Source organism: Ascaphus truei, chromosome 22, assembly GCF_040206685.1.
Source record: "Ascaphus truei isolate aAscTru1 chromosome 22, aAscTru1.hap1, whole genome shotgun sequence".
Lineage (NCBI taxonomy): Eukaryota > Metazoa > Chordata > Amphibia > Anura > Ascaphidae > Ascaphus > Ascaphus truei.
Genome location: NC_134504.1, coordinates 17,223,015 through 17,245,475, shown reverse-complemented (window position 1 = coordinate 17,245,475; position 22,461 = coordinate 17,223,015). Strand labels below are relative to the sequence as shown.

Here is a 22,461-nt window from a genome sequence, read left to right as displayed (position 1 = left end):
AGATGTTTGGGCAGCAATACCCAGAATGCAATACTAGTGAGAAGATCATAGGCCCTGCGGGTACTTATCGGTCAGTGTTACAGCCCATCATAAAAAAAATGGTACTTGAACGTGGTTCCACTGAGGGGAAATCTCATAATTGGAACCCCATTTTATTCTCTTTGCCCCCCAAATCTGCCATGTAGCAAACAGTCTGTGTGTGCCCCCCCTCCCCCCCCCCCCCCCGAGCTGCTCTAGTACAACAGTTCTCATACTTCTTGGAACCACGTCAATGTTGATCATTGTTTGGAGGCTACAACATACTTACTTAGTTCTGTTTAACAATGTATTTCTACTTAGGAAGGGCCGTGTTTGTGGGTCTCGAAATCCAAACTCTGCAAATTCAGCATTTGCTTCACAAGCAACAAAATATGAATCAAAAGCCATCTAAAATGGCAAACTGATGGGAAAAGTTTGAATTCAGAAAAAGTTCTACCAAAAACCATTTTGCCATAATTAAAAAAAAATAAAATTAAATTCTGCAGCCGATACCCAAACCAATCACGTTTTAGCAAAACTAAAACACGGAAAAATGTTTAGAGCCAAAACATTGGACCTGTATGGATTTATATCTAAAAGGCAGCCGGCACAACTGACACGCTGCCAGTGATATCAGGGGCATTGACTAAAGTATATGGCTGGTTCATGTGAATTTTGAAGGGGCTCACAAACCACCAATGAGGATTCTGGTGACCACCAGCGGTTTGAGTGCCCTATTGAATTCTATAAACCCATAATTTCATTTTAATGTATTTATTGAGGTTTTTTTTTTTTTTATTGCATCTGTTATAGCACAAGCTTCAGTGTTACATAGTCCCATATTAGGTGGTGCTGTTTCATCACGTTACTTATAGCCCTTTCGAATGAATGGGCTTCGAGGTGTTTTATGGGATAGCAGCGCTTAGTAAATAGGGACCATGTTGTTAAACTGTGCAGGTCCCACTATAGATCATTGAGACTAGGGGTGGCCAACTTAAGTCCTCAAGGGCCCCCAACAGGTCAGGTTTTCAGGATATCTCTGCTTCAGCACAGGTGGCTCAGTCAAAGACCTGTGCTGAAGCAGGGATATCCTGAAAACCTTTCCTGTTGGTGGCCCTTGAGGACTGGAGTCGGCCGCCCCTGATTTAGACGATCTGATACATGTATGGTTGTCATACTACTGTACTTCCTCGTCCATTAACGATACCTCATCCCAGTGAATGTCAACGCACGATAACGAGATTATTCTCCCCAAATCCCGTGATTGGAGCTTTCACTTGTTAGCCAGGACGACTCGTGATTCCACCTGGCGGCCTCATTGCATTAGCTGTATTTGGGAAGGTCTGCACGGGGGCCATGTAATACATAGTTACATAGTTACATATAGTTACATAGTTACATAGTAGATGAGGTTGAAAAAAGACGTAGGTCCATCAAGTTCAACCTATGCTAAATTTAGACAACAGATACTTTATCCTATATCTATACTTACTTATTGATCCAGAGGAAGGCAAACAAAAAACCCCATTAAGGGGAAAAATTAATTCCTACCTGACGCCATGAATTGGCAATCGGATTAATCCCTGGATCAACATCCTTCCCATGTATACTTATTTGGTATATCCCTGTATACCTTTCCCATCTAAAAAGATGTCCAACCTTTTTTTGAACAAATCTATTGTATCTGCCATCACAGTCTCCATGGGTAATGAATTCCACAGTGTAACTGCCCTTACTGTAAAGAACCCTTTCCTTTGTTGCTGGGGAAATCTCCTTTCCTCCAACCTTAAGGGATGGCCCCGAGTCCTTTGTACTGCCCGTGGGATGAATAGTTCTTTTGAAAGTTCCTTGTATTGTCCCCGAATATATTTGTATATAGTTATCATATCCCCTCTTAGACGCCTCTTTTCTAATGTAAATAAATCTAATTTAGCTAGCCCCTCCTCATAAGTTAGAATGTCCATCCCCTTTATTAATTTGGTGGCTCTTCTCTGCACTCTCTCTAGTTCCATAATGTCTTTTCTTAGGATTGGTGCCCAAAATTGTACTCCATATTCAAGGTGTGGTCTTACTAGTGCTTTGTAAAGGGGCATAATTATGTTTACTTCCCTTCCATCCATCCAATACGAGAAAGCGTCATCCTTGCATCCTGTCACCAGGCAGGTCCTGGAGTATTTTGGTTTTTGGCCGGTTCCCAAAAAATCAATAATTATCTAGTCTGATTTCCTATGACCTGAGAGCCACATGTAGATGTAAGTCCAGTAAAGGCATTGCGATGTTCTATCCCCCAATGGGCAGTGATGGGAATACAAGCTAACACAGTGACTGCAGTACCCCTTCACTGCCAGAGGGAGCGGCAAAGAGTTGCTTTTAAAGTCGAGTCTTCGAATTCGCGCCGTGAATATTTTGGGGCGATTTTCACAGGTTAACTGGGAATGAGCGAAAATCTGGTGACGTACAACATTTTCACGAGGTTACCACAAAAATGGTGTAACTCACACAAAAATTGGATTATGTAAAGAGCCGGGTGACCTGATGAAATTTACTTACGTGTTGGAATTTGCCGTTTACATTGACTTTTAAAGCAGCAAGCCTGATTTCCTTTCTTTCTTTTTCCTAAAACAATTTTGAAGCAGGGTGTCTCCTGAGCTTAACGGTGTTAATTTCAACTCCGAGGACCCCCCTGCTTCCCGAGATACAGACCTCCGCAGGGAGCGCCGGTAACAGCTCCGGCTGAGCCGCGTGTGGGCTGACATTATGGCGGCTTCAATGTCACGCCGGCCAATAGGAAGCCGTGATGTCATCCCTTGCGGCTTCCTATTGGCCCACGTAACCTGGACCTTTTAAACCTGCAGAGCTGCTACCGGCACCCCCTACGGGGGTAATTATCTTGGGGGTCTCCAGAGCTGAAATTAATACGAGAACCCCTGCTCCTTTAATGCTTGGCGAACCTTTTGCAAACTCCACCATTCTCGCAAATTTTTTCTTGGGGGGGGGGGGCGAGGGAAGCCCGGAAAATATAGCGGAGTTCCGCGGGAAAAAAACCACACCTCTCTAATTGCTTTGCCAAGCGTTGTTTCCCTCCCCCACCCCGCGCCCCCCACGGCAGCGCAGAGGTTAAAAATGTCTGCAACCCCAGACTTCCATTGCACCGGGCTTCGGAGAACAGGTCTTTGCTTACATTTTTTGCCAGCCTGGGTTATCCAAATGGGTGTTCTGAAAGGAAATGTCTGAATATTTTTGCATTTCTGGCAGGATACAATTACACATTATAATTCCAGGAACCGTTCTCTTGCTCCTTAAGAGCAGAGAGACAAACGTCTTAACAAAACACCTCTAATGACATGCCTGACTGCGGGTGAAACCTATGAATCTATTAGCGACCATTTAGGTTAATAGCGAGTAGCTTGGCAAACGTGAGGCTGCTGCGAAGTGTAATTAAAGCCCCTTTGTTGATGGCGAGGAGGCTCCAGCGCAGGGACACGGTTAAACGAAAGCCAACCTGTATCACTGCTTTTTCCTCGCGCTGGAATCTCTCGGGAATCATTGGAGATCTGGTGACAAGACGCGCAATATTTTCACCCGATTACTTTCCATTTGGGACACATAAGCGGGACTCAACCAGATCCTTCGGTTAGAGATGTGGTTACCATTATGGAACCTTCATTAGATGAGATCGTAATATCCCATTCCAGGGGGTCTCAACCCCAGTCCTCAAGACCCCCGCCACCTCCCCGCCCCCAAACAGGTCAGGTTTTAAGGATATCCCAGCTTCTGCACAGGTGGCTCAATCAGTCAAAGAATGAGCCACTGATTTAGCCACCTGTACTGAAGCAGGGACTGATTGAGCCACCTGTCCATAAGCTGGGACTGATTGAGCCGCCTGTGCTGAAGCTGAGATATCCTCCAAACCTGGCCTGTTGGGGGTGGTCTTGAGGACTGGAGTTGAGCACCCCTGCCCTCTTCAATATGCTTTAAGGGCAATTTCCCCTTGCTTTGGAAGATTTGAGCCACGTTTATACTGTATCAATGGAGCTCAAATGTTCCCAAGTACGTGGAAGATGGCTTTGCAGCATTGAGTTGAGGTCTAAAGAGCCCACGTGCTGGGCACGGCGATTTTGAGTAATGAATCTGTGCGCCAAAAAAATTGTCCGCCAAATAGAACATGGCGTATATCCTAAAAATCTGATTATATTGTTAACCACGTAAAGCCATTCGTATTGTGAGCTATGTATCCGTGATACATTTTTTGGCACAGCGCGGGATATTCCATTATATAGTTTAACAAGATATATTATTATCCTAGGATGGCTATTATAAAATATATGAAAGTAATATTTTATATTTATTAATACAAGTAAACACATGAAAACATAATCGGTTGTATTTTTTTTTTTTTTATCTCAACTGTATTAATCAGGTATGCAACCCGACGCAAAGAGTTAACCGTGATTCCACTAACCAACTGCGCTTCGTATGTAAGAAATCGCGTAAGGGTTAGAGATGGGAGGAACGGTCACAAAATCCATTGCATGGAATATACCGAGCTTTCCATTCAAAGTCCGTTGCGCGGTGTAACATCCGCTGACACATCGTTACCGTGTCAATCCGTACGGATTAATCCAAGTCCTCCATTGGTTACTATCGTGGGGAAAAACTCAGTCCCACACGTAATCTTTTTAGGCAAAAACAATCTGTTGAAAACCTTTATTGCAGCGGCCGATTACAAGAGCGCATTAGATGCAAATCAAAACAGTGCTGTCTGACTTAACACTAAGGCACTGCACTATAGGCTCTAACTAAGTTATCTTATACCAGAACAAGGGGCGGCAAACATTATATCCGACTGGCACTCTCTCTATCCACCTCTAAGACCCACCTTAAAACACGCTTGCTTAAGGAAGCATATGAGTAGCTCCGTGGCTGATAATTAACACCTCTTACATTAACCTTGGCCCCTTGCAGAAGCACTTACCAGAACGCCCTCCTACTGTCTCTCTACGTTCTCCCTACCAACAAATTAGATTGTAAGCTTTTTGGGGCAGGGACTCCTTTTCCTAAATGTTACTTTTATGTCTGAAGCTTATTCCCGTTATGTGTTATTTTTTATTTATATGATTGTCACGTGTATTACTGCTGTGACGCGCTATGTACATTAATGGCGCTAGATACATAAATATACATACATCATTGTGCAATATCTATCTATATGACATCATCTGACTTTATTTTGTTTTTCTTGCAAGTTACTTGGTTATACATTTTGCTATATATTTGAGCAAATTAAGCAATATTATTCTTCCATACAGTAATACAATTCACTGGTGGATTGTAAGAATCCGCGTGCGGATTGTTAAAATTTAGGGATTGGATTGTCGGTCGTTTAAAATTTTTTTTTTTTTTTAAATCCAGAAAAGACGAATCGCCCTTTTTGAGACTGATTCGTGGAAATCCGTGAACCAAAGGAACCGTCTGATCCGAGGCAGATCCAAATCGGGAAAAAAATGTCACCCATCTCTAATAAGGACTTTCATACATAACGTGCACATTGTATTAAGTATACTTTTTAGCTCCACAATTTTGACACACAATAACATTTCGAAGGCCCTATTAATACAAAGGCACCCAAAGGTTTTCAGAGTCTGCAGACACCATCGCCTGTGAATACAGTAACATGTATCACAGCTTGGTAAGATTCCATTGTTTCCAGTATTAATACAGCTACATGGTTACTTGGCTCTAATCTACCTGGTATTTTTGCCACTTAGCAGGCAGATCACGGGGGGAAAACCTGTTTGGTTTGTGAAGCAAAAGACAAGGAAAGATTCCTTATTAAGGACCTTTTATCAGGTGCACACAAAAAGCATTCTGCTGATCGAGAAGGGATCTAAAAGCAAACCCTATAAACCAATAATTTTCAACAGGGGTTCCTATGATCATTGGGTTCCCTGGGCACCCCTTAAAGGGTTTCCTGCAATTTTCAGGTCTTTTGAAAATTGTACCAAATACAGAAGAATTTACAATGCATCTGATCTCAGACGCGCTATTAGAGAGGGTTGGGGTTCCTTACAATGCGTCACTCTGCTCCCAGCTCCACGACGTATGTTACGTGAAAAATAGAAGAGAAAGGGGAGGGCCACAATAAAAAACAACTCCAAGTTATACACACTTCTTATTTTTAGAGTGGGAAGGGAGGGGTGGTAGGGGAAAACAGGGGAAGAATGATATTGAGCACACTTTTATGGTAGAGACACACTCACATGGAATTTCTAATATCATGAGCTGGTATTCTCGCCTCAGCATGTAATAACATAGGTTGTAGATGAGGAAGTGCCCTCTGGTATCTTCCTTGACAAAAAATAAAAGGGAAAAACAAAATAGTGTAATACAATTTAATTAGACAATGGGTGCATGAGATTTAAAACTTACAAGCGACCGATATTTTCAAGCATAGAAAGGAGATGTCGCCGGGCTCCACAGTATATCCCTCTCTGGGTTGCAGTGTTGCTTCTCGGCTGATCTCTGCTGGCAGAAGGTCTTTGTATCTGTATATGGGGATAATTCTGGCTGCAGTATGGATACTTAAGGCCCGTGCACAGGCTATGTTCTCCTCCGGCCGCCTATCTCCTCCACAGATGTAGTCTTCAGCTTCGTTACTCCGTTGCGCGTGCGCATGCGCAGACGGCTAGATGCTGGGCCAGGATACAGGGAAAGAAAACTCCTCGCTACGGTGGCTTGGAAGGACCAAAAAACGTCAGACGCGTTTCGCCAATGCTTCCTCAGTGACGTTGGCAGAGTCAGGGTAGCTGCAGTCTTTTATATCTTGGGAGTTCTCCGGTTTAACCTTGAGTGTACTGGTTATTCTCTAGACACTTGGGATGTTCTATATGGCTAATCTACACTGATGCACATAATATTATACATACATTTAAATTATATTTCATTTATATAAAAACAGGTGGCATGTTGGAAAACCTTTATTAATTACATGCGCCCTGTAGGAGATTGAAAATAGAAACTAAGACGGAAGAAATATTGGGCAATTATAACTTTGTTGTGGGAGTCTGTTAATATTGATTAGAATGAACTACTTTGTGATAAAATACTATAAAAAATTGGATTAAAATTTTTGAGGGTTTAAGAACAAGGGTTTCTAAAAATGCCGTCTGTTGAACAAGGTATATCACATAAAAAACTAAACAAATTAACAAACGCTTTATTTCTAATGCTGTTTTTTCAACTAATGTGCAGGGGTGTTTTTATTCTTTCTTGCTTTGGTGTGTGTGTTTCACCCTTTAAGGGAGAAATGCAGTAATCTCCATATCCAGATTTAACCCCTTGGGTGCCAGGGTTTGGAGGGTGAAAATCCAAAAGGATTCTCTTTTGTTGATTTTCTTGATGTAATCTCCTCCCCTCCAATCCGGTTTAACTATTTCAATCCCAAAGAATTTAAGACAGGATGGATTCTTATTATGCTTGATCTTGTAATGGTTTGAGACACTATGCGTCTCTAAACCATTGCATATATTCCTAATATGTTCTCCCAATCTAGTTTTAAGTTTCCTTATTGTTCTGCCCACATATTGAAGGTTACAGCCACACTGCAATACATAAATTACCCCTTTACGCATGTAATTAATAAAGGTTTTCCAACATGCCACCTGTTTTTATATAAATGAAATATAATTTAAATGTATGTATAATATTATGTGCATCAGTGTAGATTAGCCATATAGAACATCCCAAGTGTCTAGAGAATAACCAGTACACTCAAGGTTAAACCGGAGAACTCCCAAGATATAAAAGACTGCAGCTACCCTGACTCTGCCAACGTCACTGAGGAAGCATTGGCGAAACGCGTCTGACGTTTTTTGGTCCTTCCAAGCCACCGTAGCGAGGAGTTTTCTTTCCCTGTATCCTGGCCCAGCATCTAGCCGTCTGCGCATGCGCACGCGCAACGGAGTAACGAAGCTGAAGACTACATCTGTAGAGGAGATAGGCGGCCGGAGGAGAACATAGCCTGTGCACGGGCCTTAAGTATCCATACTGCAGCCAGAATTATCCCCATATACAGATACAAAGACCTTCTGCCAGCAGGGATCAGCCGAGAAGCAACACTGCAACCCAGAGAGGGATATACTGTGGAGCCCGGCGACATCTCCTTTCTATGCTTGAAAATATCGGTCGCTTGTAAGTTTTAAATCTCATGCACCCATTGTCTAATTAAATTGTATTACACTATTTTGTTTTTCCCTTTTATTTTTTGTCAAGGAAGATACCAGAGGGCACTTCCTCATCTACAACCTATGTCATTACATGCTGAGGCGAGAATACCAGCTCATGATATTAGAAATTCCATGTGAGTGTGTCTCTACCCTAAAAGTGTGTTCAATATCATTCTTCCCCTGTTTTCCCCTACCACCCCTCCCTTCCCACTCTAAAAATAAGAAGTGTGTATAACTTGGAGTTGTTTTTTATTGTGGCCCTCCCCTTTCTCTTCTATTTTTCACGTAACATACGTCGTGGAGCTGGGAGCAGAGTGACGCGCCCGAGGACATTTCCCCTTTTCTACCCATACTCATACAGAGGTTGGTGAATAACCTCTGAAAGACTCAGGCAGCGGAATCATTCTGTGGAAAGGACTGAAGCCATACCTTGAATAGTAGGCAAAAAACTTTTTTGGCGCGAATTTTCTCTTTTTTTAATTTTCCTTACAATGCATCTGATCTCGGACGCGCTATTAGAAAGGGTTGGGGTTGCTTACAATGCATCTGTTCTTAGACGCGCTATTAGAGAGGGTTGGGGCTCCTTACAATGCATCTGATCTCAGACGCGCTACTAGAGAGGGTTGGGGTTCTGCAGGATTTCACAATATAATTACAGGATTCGTTAACCAAACAAAGGTTGAAAATAGCTGCTTTCATCACTACACAACACCTCCTTTAATTACATTCTCATATCCGTACTATCTACGTATACAGTATATACATATTCGTCAAGGGATGGCCCAACATCTCTTCCTCATGTCCACCAGGTTTCCAAAAAAATGTTGAGTAGAACATTACATTGAGGTGCATTTCCCAAGGAATTTGCCCACAGTCAAGAGACACATGGTCTGTAAAATAACGTTTGATTGATATTGCAAAAAAAAAAAAAAAGTTTGTCTGTTCCTCCAGATTCCAGACAGACAGCATGGAAAATCACAGTAAAAGTTACAGAAACTAACTATGAGATATGTACACTAACAAGATAAATTCTTCAGAAGCAAAATATACATACAGATGTCTGTGAAAGAACATCTGCACTTTTCACATCGGGACTCAAAATCCATTGGAATTCAATCCATCCGCAAAAATAATTCAGAGTTTACAATTTCTTATAGGCACTGAAAACATTTCCACATTTGTAAAAGCATTACGGTACATGTAGAGTGTTTTTGGATTAACTTACTCCCAACGTTGGTTCTCTGTCCGTTTCCATCTGCAGCCACTCCTTGGGCCTTTGGTACTGTATCTCTTATGTATCTGTATCTATGTTCCTTTAGCACTCTCCAAAAAAATCTGGATTAGCATAAATTACATGAAAGAGTAATTGATTGAAAATGGTCAGTTTTATGGTTAACAATGTCCAGGACCCATCTCAAATTCAGGTGATCTTTTATATACATACAAGTTAAACCTTATTACATTTCACAATTAAAATCACATTTGTGATTCTTTTCCGAAAACCTCAAATCCTGTTAAATAGGGTCTTTTTCATTTTTAAGATGTGTTCACGTCTTAATAATTTCACTGCCTGGAAGATCTGTGAGATCATTGTGTCATGAAAAGGCTACAGAACCTTATTTAGTTTGGTCAACGTGATGCTAGTAAACCACCCAACCTCATTGGAGTGTGCAGTACCTTTTACATCCTAATCAAGGCCCTATTAATAATTATGGTCATGGAGAGGGGCTCAGGGCAGGGAATATCTCCTGTATCATCGTCTGCTTTGACCTTGAACACATAATGCTCCTTTAGGAAGAGCATCTGGAGGACACCATGAGTGTTTAGATAGCCTGCGAGTGTCCCTAGGTAATCTTCTCTGCATTCCTTTAGGAAGAAACTCTTATGTTTTACAAAGTGTATATACGTACGTTACAACATATATTGAGAACTTTCAGGGTGGTCCAAAACAAGGTATTTCAGTGGATAAAGCAAGTTCACCTCCATCAACACGGCTTCTAGAACTTGGAACTAGTTCAATACAATATGTTTGTTCTACTTAATATCACCCCAACATTTAGCAGTGTTTGTGACAAACAGTACAGGTTTGTTGTTTGTTAAGAGGAGAAGATGACTTCACAGGCTGACTCCAGCAATCTCGGCTATGTTTCTGAGAACATTGTTGGCTCCCTCCGCATACTGCTTGGACAGCTGTTTAGCTTGGTCTATTTTCTGGATATTCTCTTCTAGGTTGTCTTGTAGACGTACCTGGTCCAGGTACCCAGGGTTGCCCTGCTTTATTCTGTCCGCCATCTGAGTCTTACTCTGTAGCATTGAGAAGATCATCTCTTGGAGCTTTGTTTGGTTTCCAATGATGCCTTTGGTTGCACGGCTCATGTTTTTCATATGTTCCTGGGCTTGCTTTAGGTTTTCAGGAACAGCTGCTGCATTCACAAGTAGGGAGAAGTTGTAGCCTTCTATTTTTACCTTAATATCACAGTCATCTGCAAGGCAAAAGTGAGCAATTTACTTGAGCAGAGGTGGCATAGTATGAAATTATATACAGTATATATATATATATATATCTCAGTATAATATATATATATATATATATATATATATATATATATATATACATATATATATATATATACACAGTGGTTGACATATCACAAAAAAATCTACTCGCCACCTAGTACCACACTTGTGCTGCTTGGTCCAATAGGAGCTCGCCACGATGTTAAATCCACTCGCCCGGGGCGTGCAAGTGTGTGTGTGTGTGTGTGTGTGTGTGTGTGTGTATATATATATTTATATATATATAATATATTATATATATATATATACTGATCCATACAACACCAGGTAGCCTGACGTTTCGGTCCACAAGGGGACCATCTCCAAGGTGGACCCAATACTTGCCCAAAAATAAAAAAGGTGTATGTACAGTACTTAAGGATCTCAAAATAAAATATGTAATTAGGAGGCGCGAGACACAAACGTAACTTTGCAAATATCATCTCAAAGCCTATTCCATGTTGTTGTACGTAGTCACCGGATGCTGTACTATCGAATAACGTATGTCCAGTTATCCATCAGATAATGACATATGGAAGCAGCTGCAAGCAGAAGGCTTCCCAATACATTTCTTGGAAGAATATCTGTAGGATTAGTTTTTGTTTGCAACACAACAGTAGCCAACAAGGGGGGGTAAAAAAGAAAGGGGGGGTGAAAACCTCCTGCTCTTCATCCTAACGTGTTTAATACATAATCCTCTGGCTTTCCCATCATTCTGTGTAATTAATCAGCAGGCCGGTCAGGCAGTTTCCCTCCGTGTATTAAAACCTAACCTAATGGAATTGCCTCATGATCCGTTTGGAGCAGCGCGAGATGATGTTTTGTTTTCTTTAATGCGGGTTTGTTTAAGAGTCGTATGTATTTTGGCCCCGTGAGCGCCTCTTTCTGTGACTGGTCGGACAGATTTACGGCCAGCGAGAAGGTTTTTGACTCTCAGCCACCACCAAAAAAAAGAGAAAAAAAAATGTAAACTGGACTGAGGGATGAGGAAAATTTGAGATGACTTGAAAGGGCCCTGGAGCCTCATATGGAAAAGATTCTTTGCTGCCATAATGTACAACTAGAAAGATAGATAGACACCCAGGTAGACATGCACATAGGTAGACAGACAGATGGACATAGATTGGTAGATGGACAGACAGATGGAGATAGATGATAGACAGACAGACAGATGGACACATATTGGTGTATTGGCACACAGCGAGATGGAGATAGATTGGCAGACGAACAGACAAACAGATGGACGTAGATTGGTGTACTGACATACAGACAGATGGATGGAGATAGATTGGCAGACGAACAGACAAACAGATGGACGTAGATTGGTGTACTGACATACAGACAGATGGACATAGATTGGTAGATGGACAGACAGATGGAGATAGATTGATAGACAGACAGATAGATAGGAGATAGATTGGTAAACAGACAGACTGATAGATTGGCAGACGGACAGACAGATGGACCAACGCACCGGCAGATAGATGGACAGACAGATGTCTTCAACAGTGATACATTTGCTAGCATAAGATTGTATCAAATAGTTACCACCCTGACACTTAATGTGGGAAGGTTTCAGAGGAAGTTATATGGCTGATAAGAACCCCTTGGGTGACATACTACCCAGCTTCACTCCTACTACAAGTCCGGTGACCCCTTATTCTATTGGTTCCTGACTTCATTCACTTGGGATGAATCCCTAGCAACACAGTATCTATCGCACCCTCCAAAATAAAAACATTGTGTTATTAGTGCCCAGTTACAGCTAGAGGCGGAAGGTACATGGACGTGAACCTGGAAGCTTTTTTGCCCCCCTCCTCATTTTTTTTTTAACGGGGTTGAAACCAGGGGTTTAAATCTCTCTCAAGGTAAACAAAATGGCTGCCAAATCTCAGGCCAATAGGAAGCTTAAACATCATCGGTTGAGGCTTCCTATTGGGCGGCCATTTAAAGTATCCAGAAAGTATCCCCTGTAACTTCACCAGTGAGTATCTCAGGAAACAGGGGTTGGGGGGGTCCCAGAGCTGCAAAATAGTGGGGTTCAGGCTTGAGGACCCCCCTGTCCCCTTCATGTAAATAAAACAGAGGTTAGTTATGGTGGATTCCTCTTCAACTTGGGTCATGTCACAAAGTTAGGAAGTATTAGCCGATAACACCAATGCACCATACGGGGGCATTAACAGGCCCAAGCTTTAATTACTATCTATATCTATATTTCTCAAACCGTTGTATGTGCACTCTCGCACTGTCCCTTTGGGCAATCTGATTGGCCAGAGGCTGGGACCAATCAGATTGCTCAGTCAGCCCACCCGCCCCCCCTTGGCTCTCATTGGGCAGTGGGGTCTAACAGTCTAACCCTTAAACACCGCGTGCGCCTCTCCAAGATGGCCTACCATACTATGTGCACCAGCCGCCACCTCCCGCCCAGGTAAGTTAGTACAAAATGCCGCCTCACTCCCCTGCCGCCTCACACCACTGTCGCCTCATACCACTGCCCCCTCACACCACTGCCCCGCTCTCTACGGTTCCCCCCGCCCCCCTACCAACCCACCCAGGCTGCTCCCCATCCCCGAGAGTGCTCCTCCGGCTCTCTCCGTCGCGCTCTCCCTTCCCCGACATTCTCCCACTCTTCCTCCCCCCCAGGCCACTCCCCCGGCTCCCTATCCCCGAGAGCGCTCCTCCGGCTCTCTCCGCCTCTCCCTTCACCGGCTCCTACCTGTAGCCAGAGTTGAGGGAGATGCGTGGCCGGGGGGTGACATGCTTGCGCCTCCACCGCGAGCACCGGCCGCCCAAGCTGCCCGAGGACTTTGCCTTCAATGTGACCCACGAGTGCTCGTGGGGCTGCCGGGGCAGCTTCGTCCCCGCCCCTTACAACCCGGAGGAGGGGCCGCGGCCTAGCTGCTCTGTGTCAGACTGGGAGAGGCCAGGAGGGAGGAGAGCCCCAGGGGCAGCCCGAGGAGAAGCGCGGCCGTGTGCGAGGTGAGGAACCGCAGGGGGAGGGATCTTACACCCCCCCCGGGCCCTACCTTTCACTCCCCCCGGCCCCTACCTTTCACCTCCCCCCCCGGCCCCTACCTTTCACCCCCCCCCGGACCCTACCTTTCACCCCTTCCCCCCGGGCCCTATCTTTCACCCCCTCCCCCCGGGCTCTACCTTTCACCCCCCCCGCCCTACCTTTCACCCCCCCCGGCCCAACCTTTCACCCCCCCGGCCCTACCTTTCACCCCCCCCTCCTGCCTTTCACCCCCCCCCAGTCCACTCAGTCACCCACTCAGTCACCCACCCACTGTCAAATCACTCAGTCACCCACTCAGTCACCCACCCACTGTCAAATCACTGTCACCCACCCTCTGTCAAATCACTGTCACCCACACACTGTCAAATCACTGTCACCCACCCACTGTCAAATCACTGTCACCCACCCACTGTCAAATCACTGTCAAATCACACTGTCACCTGTTTTTTGTGGAAAATATACAAAGAAACAGGTTGCATTGTAATCTTTTTTTCGTTGTGACAATAAGAAAACACTTACGTTAAAGTTGTGCGCTAAAAAATATTTTTCCCTGGTAGGTGCGCTATGGGTTGGGGGGGGGGGGGCGGCCGCCCTGCTCCTTTCATTTGTCCTGGGCCCCATGCTTTCTGTTGACGACCCTGCTCTCGCCCGCCACCGCAGCGGACACCCCGCCCCACAGTAAGCCAGCTGCCGCCACCCCCTCTGTCACACACCGCACCCAAAGTCAGCCACCGCAGATACCCCCAGCCCCCCCGGCCGCCCCCCTCAGTGACCCGCTGCCACCGAGCTATGAAGGCGGGGGAGGGGGGGAATTGGAGATGTGAAGGGGGGGAAATCAGAGCTGTGAAGGCGGGGGGAAATGGAGCTGTGAAAGGGGGGGGGGAATTCGGACATGTGGGAGGGGGGGGGGGGGGACCGGAGCAGTGAAGGGGGCAAATCCCGGGCAACGCTGGGTATATTAGCTAGTCTTACATAAATAAATACATACATACATACATACATACTTACATACATACTTACATACATACTTACATACATACACACATACATACATACATACATACATACATACATACTTACATACATACTTACATACATACATACATACATACATACATACATAGCAAATGCTTCATTTCAAGGAAGCCTATGTCGGGGAGTTTAAATGAGCCAGATTATTTTCACTAGAGAAAAGGATGCCTGGGAAGTTACTGGGTCACGTTCCACCAAGGTAGATGTGGAGCACGTAGACAAAGATGTCTTAATATAAAGCCTTTCGCTATGGGATGGGTGAGCAATGCATTCTGGGCCTTCTGGCAGCGAAGAGGCTACATTTGCGAACAACGCGGAGACCAGGTAACGCGAGGGGCCGGAATGGGCGCGGTTTTGATCCAAGCTACCCATAGACGAGAGGCTTGTGGCAGAGTTTTGCTGGTGGGCAGAGTGAGTTAGCAGGAAGCATGCCTGGGTAAACAAGAGCATTCTAATTGCAGACACAGCAGGACTTACTGCGCCCCCGGCACCGGGCAAGCTGCGTGGCAGCCGGCGTGGCTGCTCCGGTGCCAGAGGATTAGCGCTGGGGGGTGTCCGATCAGGAAGCATGGACCCCCCCGTAGTGCGACTGCAGCGGACACTGTCTCCAGAGGCGCGGCTTTTTGCTCTGCGGTGAGTCTGGCCACTTCTGTTGTTGATAAAGCGGATGCTGATTTTGCACCATTACTGCAACGCAGTCTGGCCCGATGACTTAATATTTAGGATGCTACCCACTTAATTACCCCCCTCTAATTCAATCCCCTGCACCACACACTGTAAATTATTAACACAGCACAAAATTAAAGCACCAAGAGACCTATATACAGTACCCCAACCATGTCCTGCTCTTTAAAAGATGTATTGATTTCCCTGATCTGAGGTTACCATGGTAACGTTTAGACTGCGCTGGGCTCTGGGGAGAGCTCCATTTTAACCTCCCGGACACTCCATGTTTCTAACGCTTCTATCCCCTGAATAGCGCGTCAGATTAAACAAATAAAAACAGCGTTGGAAAGGGCGAGAAGAGATCTTGAAGTACGTTAAAAAAAATTTATAAAGTGCTATGAAAAATGAGAACGGACTGTTGCATTAACAAGTACAGTGCAATCCAGCATGGTCCCCAATGCACCAAAAAGTGCAATCCGATGAGGAACGGCAAAGGCGTAATATTTGCAATGAATTCCAGTGTTTGATGCCATGTTGAGGGTCATTATGGGCGATGCTACCAGAATTTTGTGGGAAGAAGCCTTTTACACTGGTCTACAGCAGGGGTGCTCAACTCCGGTCCTCAAGCCCCCCAACAGGTCAGGTTTTCAGGATATTGCTGCTTCAGCACAGGTGGCTCAATCAGTCCCTGCTTCAGCACAGGTGGCTCAATGAGAGGCTCAGTCGAAGACTGCGCCTCTGATTGAGCCACCTGTGCTGAAGCTGGAGTATCCTGAAAACCTGACCTGTTGGGGGGAGTGGGGGAGCTTGAAGACTGGAGTTGAATGATTCTTACATTCCCACTTCCCACCGAAGCACAAAAATCCTGCGGATGCCATTACAGTGATAACGCGATTGGAAAAAATATAGATCTATACTAGTGTAAAAAAAAATGTTTTTAAAACACAGCCTGGGCTATTACCTGTCTGTCCTTTGGTTAGTTCATTTGTTAGTTCTCGGGGTAAAAATTATCAGAAAGAACACTGGAATTTGGGGGGGGAAAGGGCAGGGGGGAGGAGGGGAGAGTCTGAAACCACCCTCCCAAGAACAGTGACTCATTCACAGCACGCAACAGAGACACCGTTACAAAAGATAATTAACCTGCTGGCTGTTATTAAGCCAAAGATGCTATATCAATCACTCACACACAGCGCTGCTATGTTCTCGCGCAGACTGAAACGCTGTTCGGGGAGCACTATAATATAATGTACCCTGCAGTGCGATTTTCTGGGATAAAAAAAAAAAAAGACATTTCATAATTGTACAATGGCCAAAGTCAATTTTGGGATTTTGACTACCAATTTTATGTTCCCCCCGCGCCCCCCCCTGTTTAACCCCGTCGGTGCTGGAGGGGCGAGCCACGCAGTTTTTCGATGCAGAACAAAATGTAGGTGAAGGAACACACAGAACTGCTCTTACTCCCTCACCTGCTGTCTCTGTAACTCTCCCACTTAGAGTGTAAGCTCTGCGGGGCAGGGGTTTCCTTTCCTGTTGTCTGACTGTGTTTGTTGCACTTGTTGTATTATAATTCCCCGCCCTGTGTTGTCTCGCTTGTAAAGTACACACCGCGAATCCAACTGTATAATCAAAGCCTTGCTTTGCCTCTGACGGCTTTGGGCGACGCATCACCATGGCAACTAGACGTCACATGACCCCGCTGCATCATTTGATGCCGGAGACAAGGTAAGGGGGCGTGAGCAGGGGGGGGGGGGAGAGCAGGCAGGTGGGTGCAGACTGAAAAGTTTACACACCCCTGCCCTAAACTGTGGAACTCCCTCACACTCAGTATACACCAAGCACCTTCTCTCCCACCCACCCCTCCCTTTAAGTCAACCCTTAAATGACGCATCCCAATAGCCTGGGCTCATGGCTACTGTCCCACACCCACAGTCACTCCTACCCAACCATTGTGGCCAAGCACTACCACCTACTGCACTTACCCACCATCAAGGCCAGGCACGGCCATCTACTGCACTTACCCACCATCAAGGCCAGGCACGGCCATCTACTGCACTTACCCACCATCAAGGCCAGACACTGCCATCTACTGCAACTACCCACCACCAAGGCCAGGCACTGCCATCTACTGCACTTACCCACCATCAAGGCGAAGCGCTGCCATGCACTGCCATCTACTGCACTTACCCACCATCAGTGCCAGGCACTGCCACCTACTGCACGTACCCACCATCAAGGCCAGGCACTGCCATCTACTGCACTTATTCCCTCACCTGCTCTCTCTGTAACTCTCCCAACATTCCACTTAGACCAGTGGTCCCACCTCCAATCCTCAAGGACCGATAACAGTGAAGGTTTTAAGGGTATCCTCTCATTAGCACAGGTGGTCCAATCATTTTGACCGGGTCATCTGTGCTGAAGCAGGGGTATCCTTCAAACCTGCACTGTTAGTGGACCTTGAGGACTGGAGTTGGAAACCTCTGATTAGATTGCAAGCTCTATGGGGCAGAGATTTCCTTTCCCGCTGTCTGCACTTACTGTATTGAAACTGTCTGTGCTGTAGACGTAGAGTGTGGAGTACACTGGGCACTATATAATGAATGATATATACGTGCACACACACTCACCGTGCTCTTTCTTCAACACCTCAATGTAGGCGCCGGGGAGGCAACTGGGCGGAGAATGACTGGTATCTGCCAACTTGGTGATGGCGTCTTCCATGCCCTGGTGAAGCTCCAGCTGCTTATTGTACGTATCCGTGATATCCGCAAACATTTGGTCGATCTCGGTCACATTTACATTCTTCAGAACGAGCTTCTCGTGTTTGTTCAGATCTGGGGGGGGGGGGGAATGGGGGAACAGGGGGTCATGTTGGGTCGTGCATAAAAGCAAATAGCACACCCCGACATACTCGGGGATCTGGAGTGAGTGTTACTCACCGGAAGGAAGATGGGACCATTGGATTTCTCAGGTTGGGCGCTATCACGGAACATATTCCATGCTACCAAGTGCAGGGGTGGCCAACTCTAGTCCTCGAGGGCCACCAACAGGCCAGGTATTAGGGATATCCCTGCTTCAGCACAGGGGGCTCAATCAGTCCCTGCTTCAGCACATGTGGCTCAGTCGAAGCCACTGATTGAGCCACCTCTGCTGAAGCAGGAATACCCTTAAAAGCTGACCTGTTTGGTGGCCCTTGAGGACTGGAGTTACATAGTTACATAGTTACATAGTTACATAGTAGACGAGGTTGAAAAAAGACGTACGTCCATCAAGTTCAACCTGTGCTAAATTTAGACAACAGATTCTTTATCCTATATCTATACTTACTTATTGATCCAGAGGAAGGCAAACAAAAAACCCCATTAAGGGGAAAAATAAATTCCTTCCTGACTCCAAGAATTGGCAATCGGATTAATCCCTGGATCAACATCCTTCCCATGTATACTTATTTGGTATATCCCTGTATACCTTTCCCATCTAAAAAGATGTCCAACCTTTTTTGGAACAAATCTATTGTATCTGCCATCACAGTCTCCATGGGTAATGAATTCCACATTTTAACTGCCCTTACTGTAAAGAACCCTTTCCTTTGTTGCTGGTGAAATTTCCTTTCCTCCAACCTTCAGGGATGGCCCAGAGTCCTTAGTACTGCCCGTGGGATGAACAGCTCTTTTGAAAGCTCCTTGTAGTGTCCCTGAATATATTTGTATATAGTTATCATATCCCCCCTTAGACGCCTCTTTTCTAATGTAAATAAATCTAATTTAGCTAGCCTCTCCTCATAAGTTACAATGTCCATCCCCTTTATTAATTTGGTGGCTCTTCTCTGCACTCTCTCTAGTTCTATAATGTCTTTTCTTAGGATTGGTGCCCAAAATTGTACTCCATATTCAAGGTGTGGTCTTACTAATGCTTTGTAAAGGGGCATAATTATGTTTACTTCCCTTCCATCCATTGCCCGTTTGATGCAAGATAAGATCTTGTTTGCCTTTGCAGCTACTGCATGACATTGGGCACTATTGCTTAGCCTGCTGTCTACAAGCACTCCTAAATCCTTCTCCATCAAGGATTCCCCCAATATATCTCCATTTAATTTGTAAGTCGCCTTTTTATTCTTGCATCCCAAATGCATAACCTTACATTTATCTGTATTAAACCTCATCTGCCATTTACCTGCCCACGTTTCCAGTCTCTCCAAGTCCTTCTGAAGAGAAATTACATCCTGCTCTGATTCTATTACCTTACACAATTTAGTATCATCAGCAAAGATGGAGACTTTGCTCTCGATCCCAACCTCAAGGTCATTAATAAACAAGTTAAAAAGCAGGGGTCCCAGTACCAATCCCTGAGGTACTCCACTCACGACTTTAGCCCAACCTGAAAAAGTTCCATTTATGACAACCCTCTGTTGTCTGTCCTTTAACCAGTTTTCAATCCAGGTGCATATATTATTACTGAGTCCAATTTTCTGTATTTTGTACACCAACCTCTTGTGTGAAACCGTATCAAAAGCCTTTGAAAAATCTAAGTAGACCACATCAACTGCATTACCCTGGTCTAAATTCCTACTTACCTCCTCAAAGAAACAAATAAGGTTAGTTTGGCAAGATGTATCCTTCATAAATCCATGCTGACTATTACTAATAATTTTGTTTTCCATTAGGTATTCCTGAATATTATCCCGTATTAAACCTTCAAGTAGTTTCCCTACTATTGAAGTCAGGCTTACAGGTCTGTAATTCCCCATTGGTCTCCCCCTGCACTAAGCGTATTACCCCCTTGGGTGCCAGACACGGATTGCCCCTCCTGGGACTCCAGGGGTTCAGGCTGCTGGAACGACGTAGAAGAGTTCATGTTACAAGTCTCTTACCCTTGACTGGATTTTGGCCCTTGGGTAGACGTGCAAAAGGTGTGTTCTGTAAAAGGAAAACATATCTTAGGATCGGACTGCATACTACCAAAGTAATCTCCTTAAGTTAAAAATCGCACAGGTACGTTTTTTGTACTGTAAACAGAGGCGCTGGGTGTCTTTTTTACAATCTTTATCTAGTATATTTAGGTGATAAGACTGCGGAGTCACAGATGAATATACTGTAAGTAGCTGAATATCCAGGGTCCCCGAAAATATGCAAGACAGATTTACTTCTCACAAGATACAAAAAAGTGAGATTAGTTACTTTAAAGGAGCAATCCAAGCCAGCACATTTTTGGGTGTTTTATATATATATATATATATATATTAAGCTTGGGGGTCTCAGGAGCTGAACCCCGTTAATTTCAGCTCTGGGGACCCCTTACTTCCGGAGATTCTTACCTCCGCAGTAGGTGCCGGTAGCTGCTCCGGCTAAGCAAGCAGGGTTTTAAAGTTTAAAGCTCCCGCGTCACATGGGCCAATAGGAAGCCGTGTGTATTTCTGTCATGTTGGATGTAGCATTGGGCTTCTCTGTCGTCTGTTCAATAGGAAGCCGCACTGATGACATCACGGCTTCCTATTGGCCCGCGGGGCGCAAAATCGTTGAACAGCAGACATACTGTATTGTCATGGAACAGGAATACTCCTGTCTGCACTTCTGTTTCACCCCCCCCCCCTTTCCTCGCAGCACTGCTTGCCAGCTTATTAGTGCCAGCTGTATGTGTTTGGTTCTGCACACAAACACAGTGCTTGTGTGATAAATACAGTGCCATTTCCCCTCTCCCAGCAGCTTGCTGTATTAGAGATGCAACATTATTGCTACATGTTGTAGCTCCCCCAGACACTCCTGTGAGTTGCCATAGCAGCCCCAGCCTTTCTCTCAAATGGGCTAGTCTGCTTTCTCCCCCTCTGCTCTGCCCACAGATGACCTGTCCCCAGACTATCTTACTACCCAGCATACATTGCCATTTCCTTTCCACCACACCACTGGACGAGTGAGTACCTTGCTGTAACCCCTGTAATGGTGCTGCAGGATTATCTTTTCACCTCCCTTTACTACTAAGCACACACAGAGATATTTAGACCTACACCTCTACACAAGAGACTGTTTTTTCCCTGCTTTCTCCAAAATAAAGTAAGAAAAGAAACGGACCTTGTCGTGCTTAGAAAAGAGGGCGAGTTGACACTATCTGAGCTAAGTCATCACCACGTGACCCTCTGGCTTCCAGAATAGTGAAAAGATATTGTGTGCCTTACAGACACTTACAGGAGCTGCTACTCCAGACTCCAGACTCCATGATAAATAGGGCAGTCTCTGCAGACAAAGGAAGCACCAAGTAGCTCAAACTGCACACAGCCTGCAGCCTTAACAGACAAGCAGCAGCCTACACTGCACAGCAGCTTTGCAACAAACAGTGCTTCTCACAAAAAACCTAACTGCCTTTTCTCTGTCTGAGTTCACCCTCTGCACAGCCTCATAGTGAGGAGCCACCATCTCACCTACCCCTGCGCACGTCCCCATGGCTAGCGCCATCAAGGGCCACGCTACCGGACACCCGCCAGGACACGGGTCAGAGCCACCGGACACCTGTGAGTACAGCTACCCCTACGCTGCACGCTGCAGGACACCACTCGGCATCATCTGAGACAGACGCCCATCGCTGACAAGGTAAAAGACCGCACGCCACACGCACTGGCAAAAGGCCTACACACACCTACAGCATGGCAGAACTCAGAGCCTCACCAGACATCACGCAGGAAAGCGATCACTCAGACACAGAGACCGCTGCGCAACTGCAACAGGCGCGGGCAGGCGCAAGGCCCAAACGGACAGTCACACTGACACAAAAGGCCCGCGAAAAATATGAGACTGACATTGAAGCACACCACGAAAAGTTAGAGAAGGCCTGGGAGGACACTGGTCGTGAAATGTGTAACGTTGCAAGTACTAGTGATCAGGAGAAACAAATTAGGCAAGCTATAGCCCAATTGAGGTCAAGTCACAAACGTTACCAAATGCTGTCACAAACATATCTCGC

General features: G+C 45.3%; 1 protein-coding gene across 3 annotated transcripts in view; it reads right to left on the bottom strand.

Moving 5' to 3' along the window:
* Window positions 1-9,609: 9,609 nt before the first annotated feature.
* The window catches only part of LOC142472889 (uncharacterized), a 32,602-nt gene continuing 19,750 nt past the window's right edge, over window positions 9,610-22,461 (bottom strand). For 2 of the 3 annotated variants that reach the window (XM_075580095.1, XM_075580094.1), the window contains exons 2-4: window positions 20,381-20,426; window positions 18,138-18,344; window positions 9,610-10,726 (exon numbers count right to left, since the gene is read on the bottom strand). In XM_075580095.1, the coding sequence (XP_075436210.1) occupies window positions 10,359-10,726; window positions 18,138-18,344; window positions 20,381-20,426 (621 nt within the window). In that variant the 3' untranslated portion in view covers window positions 9,610-10,358. The remainder of the gene's footprint in view (window positions 10,727-18,137; window positions 18,345-20,380; window positions 20,427-22,461) is intronic. The other variant, XM_075580093.1, reaches the window with a different exon arrangement.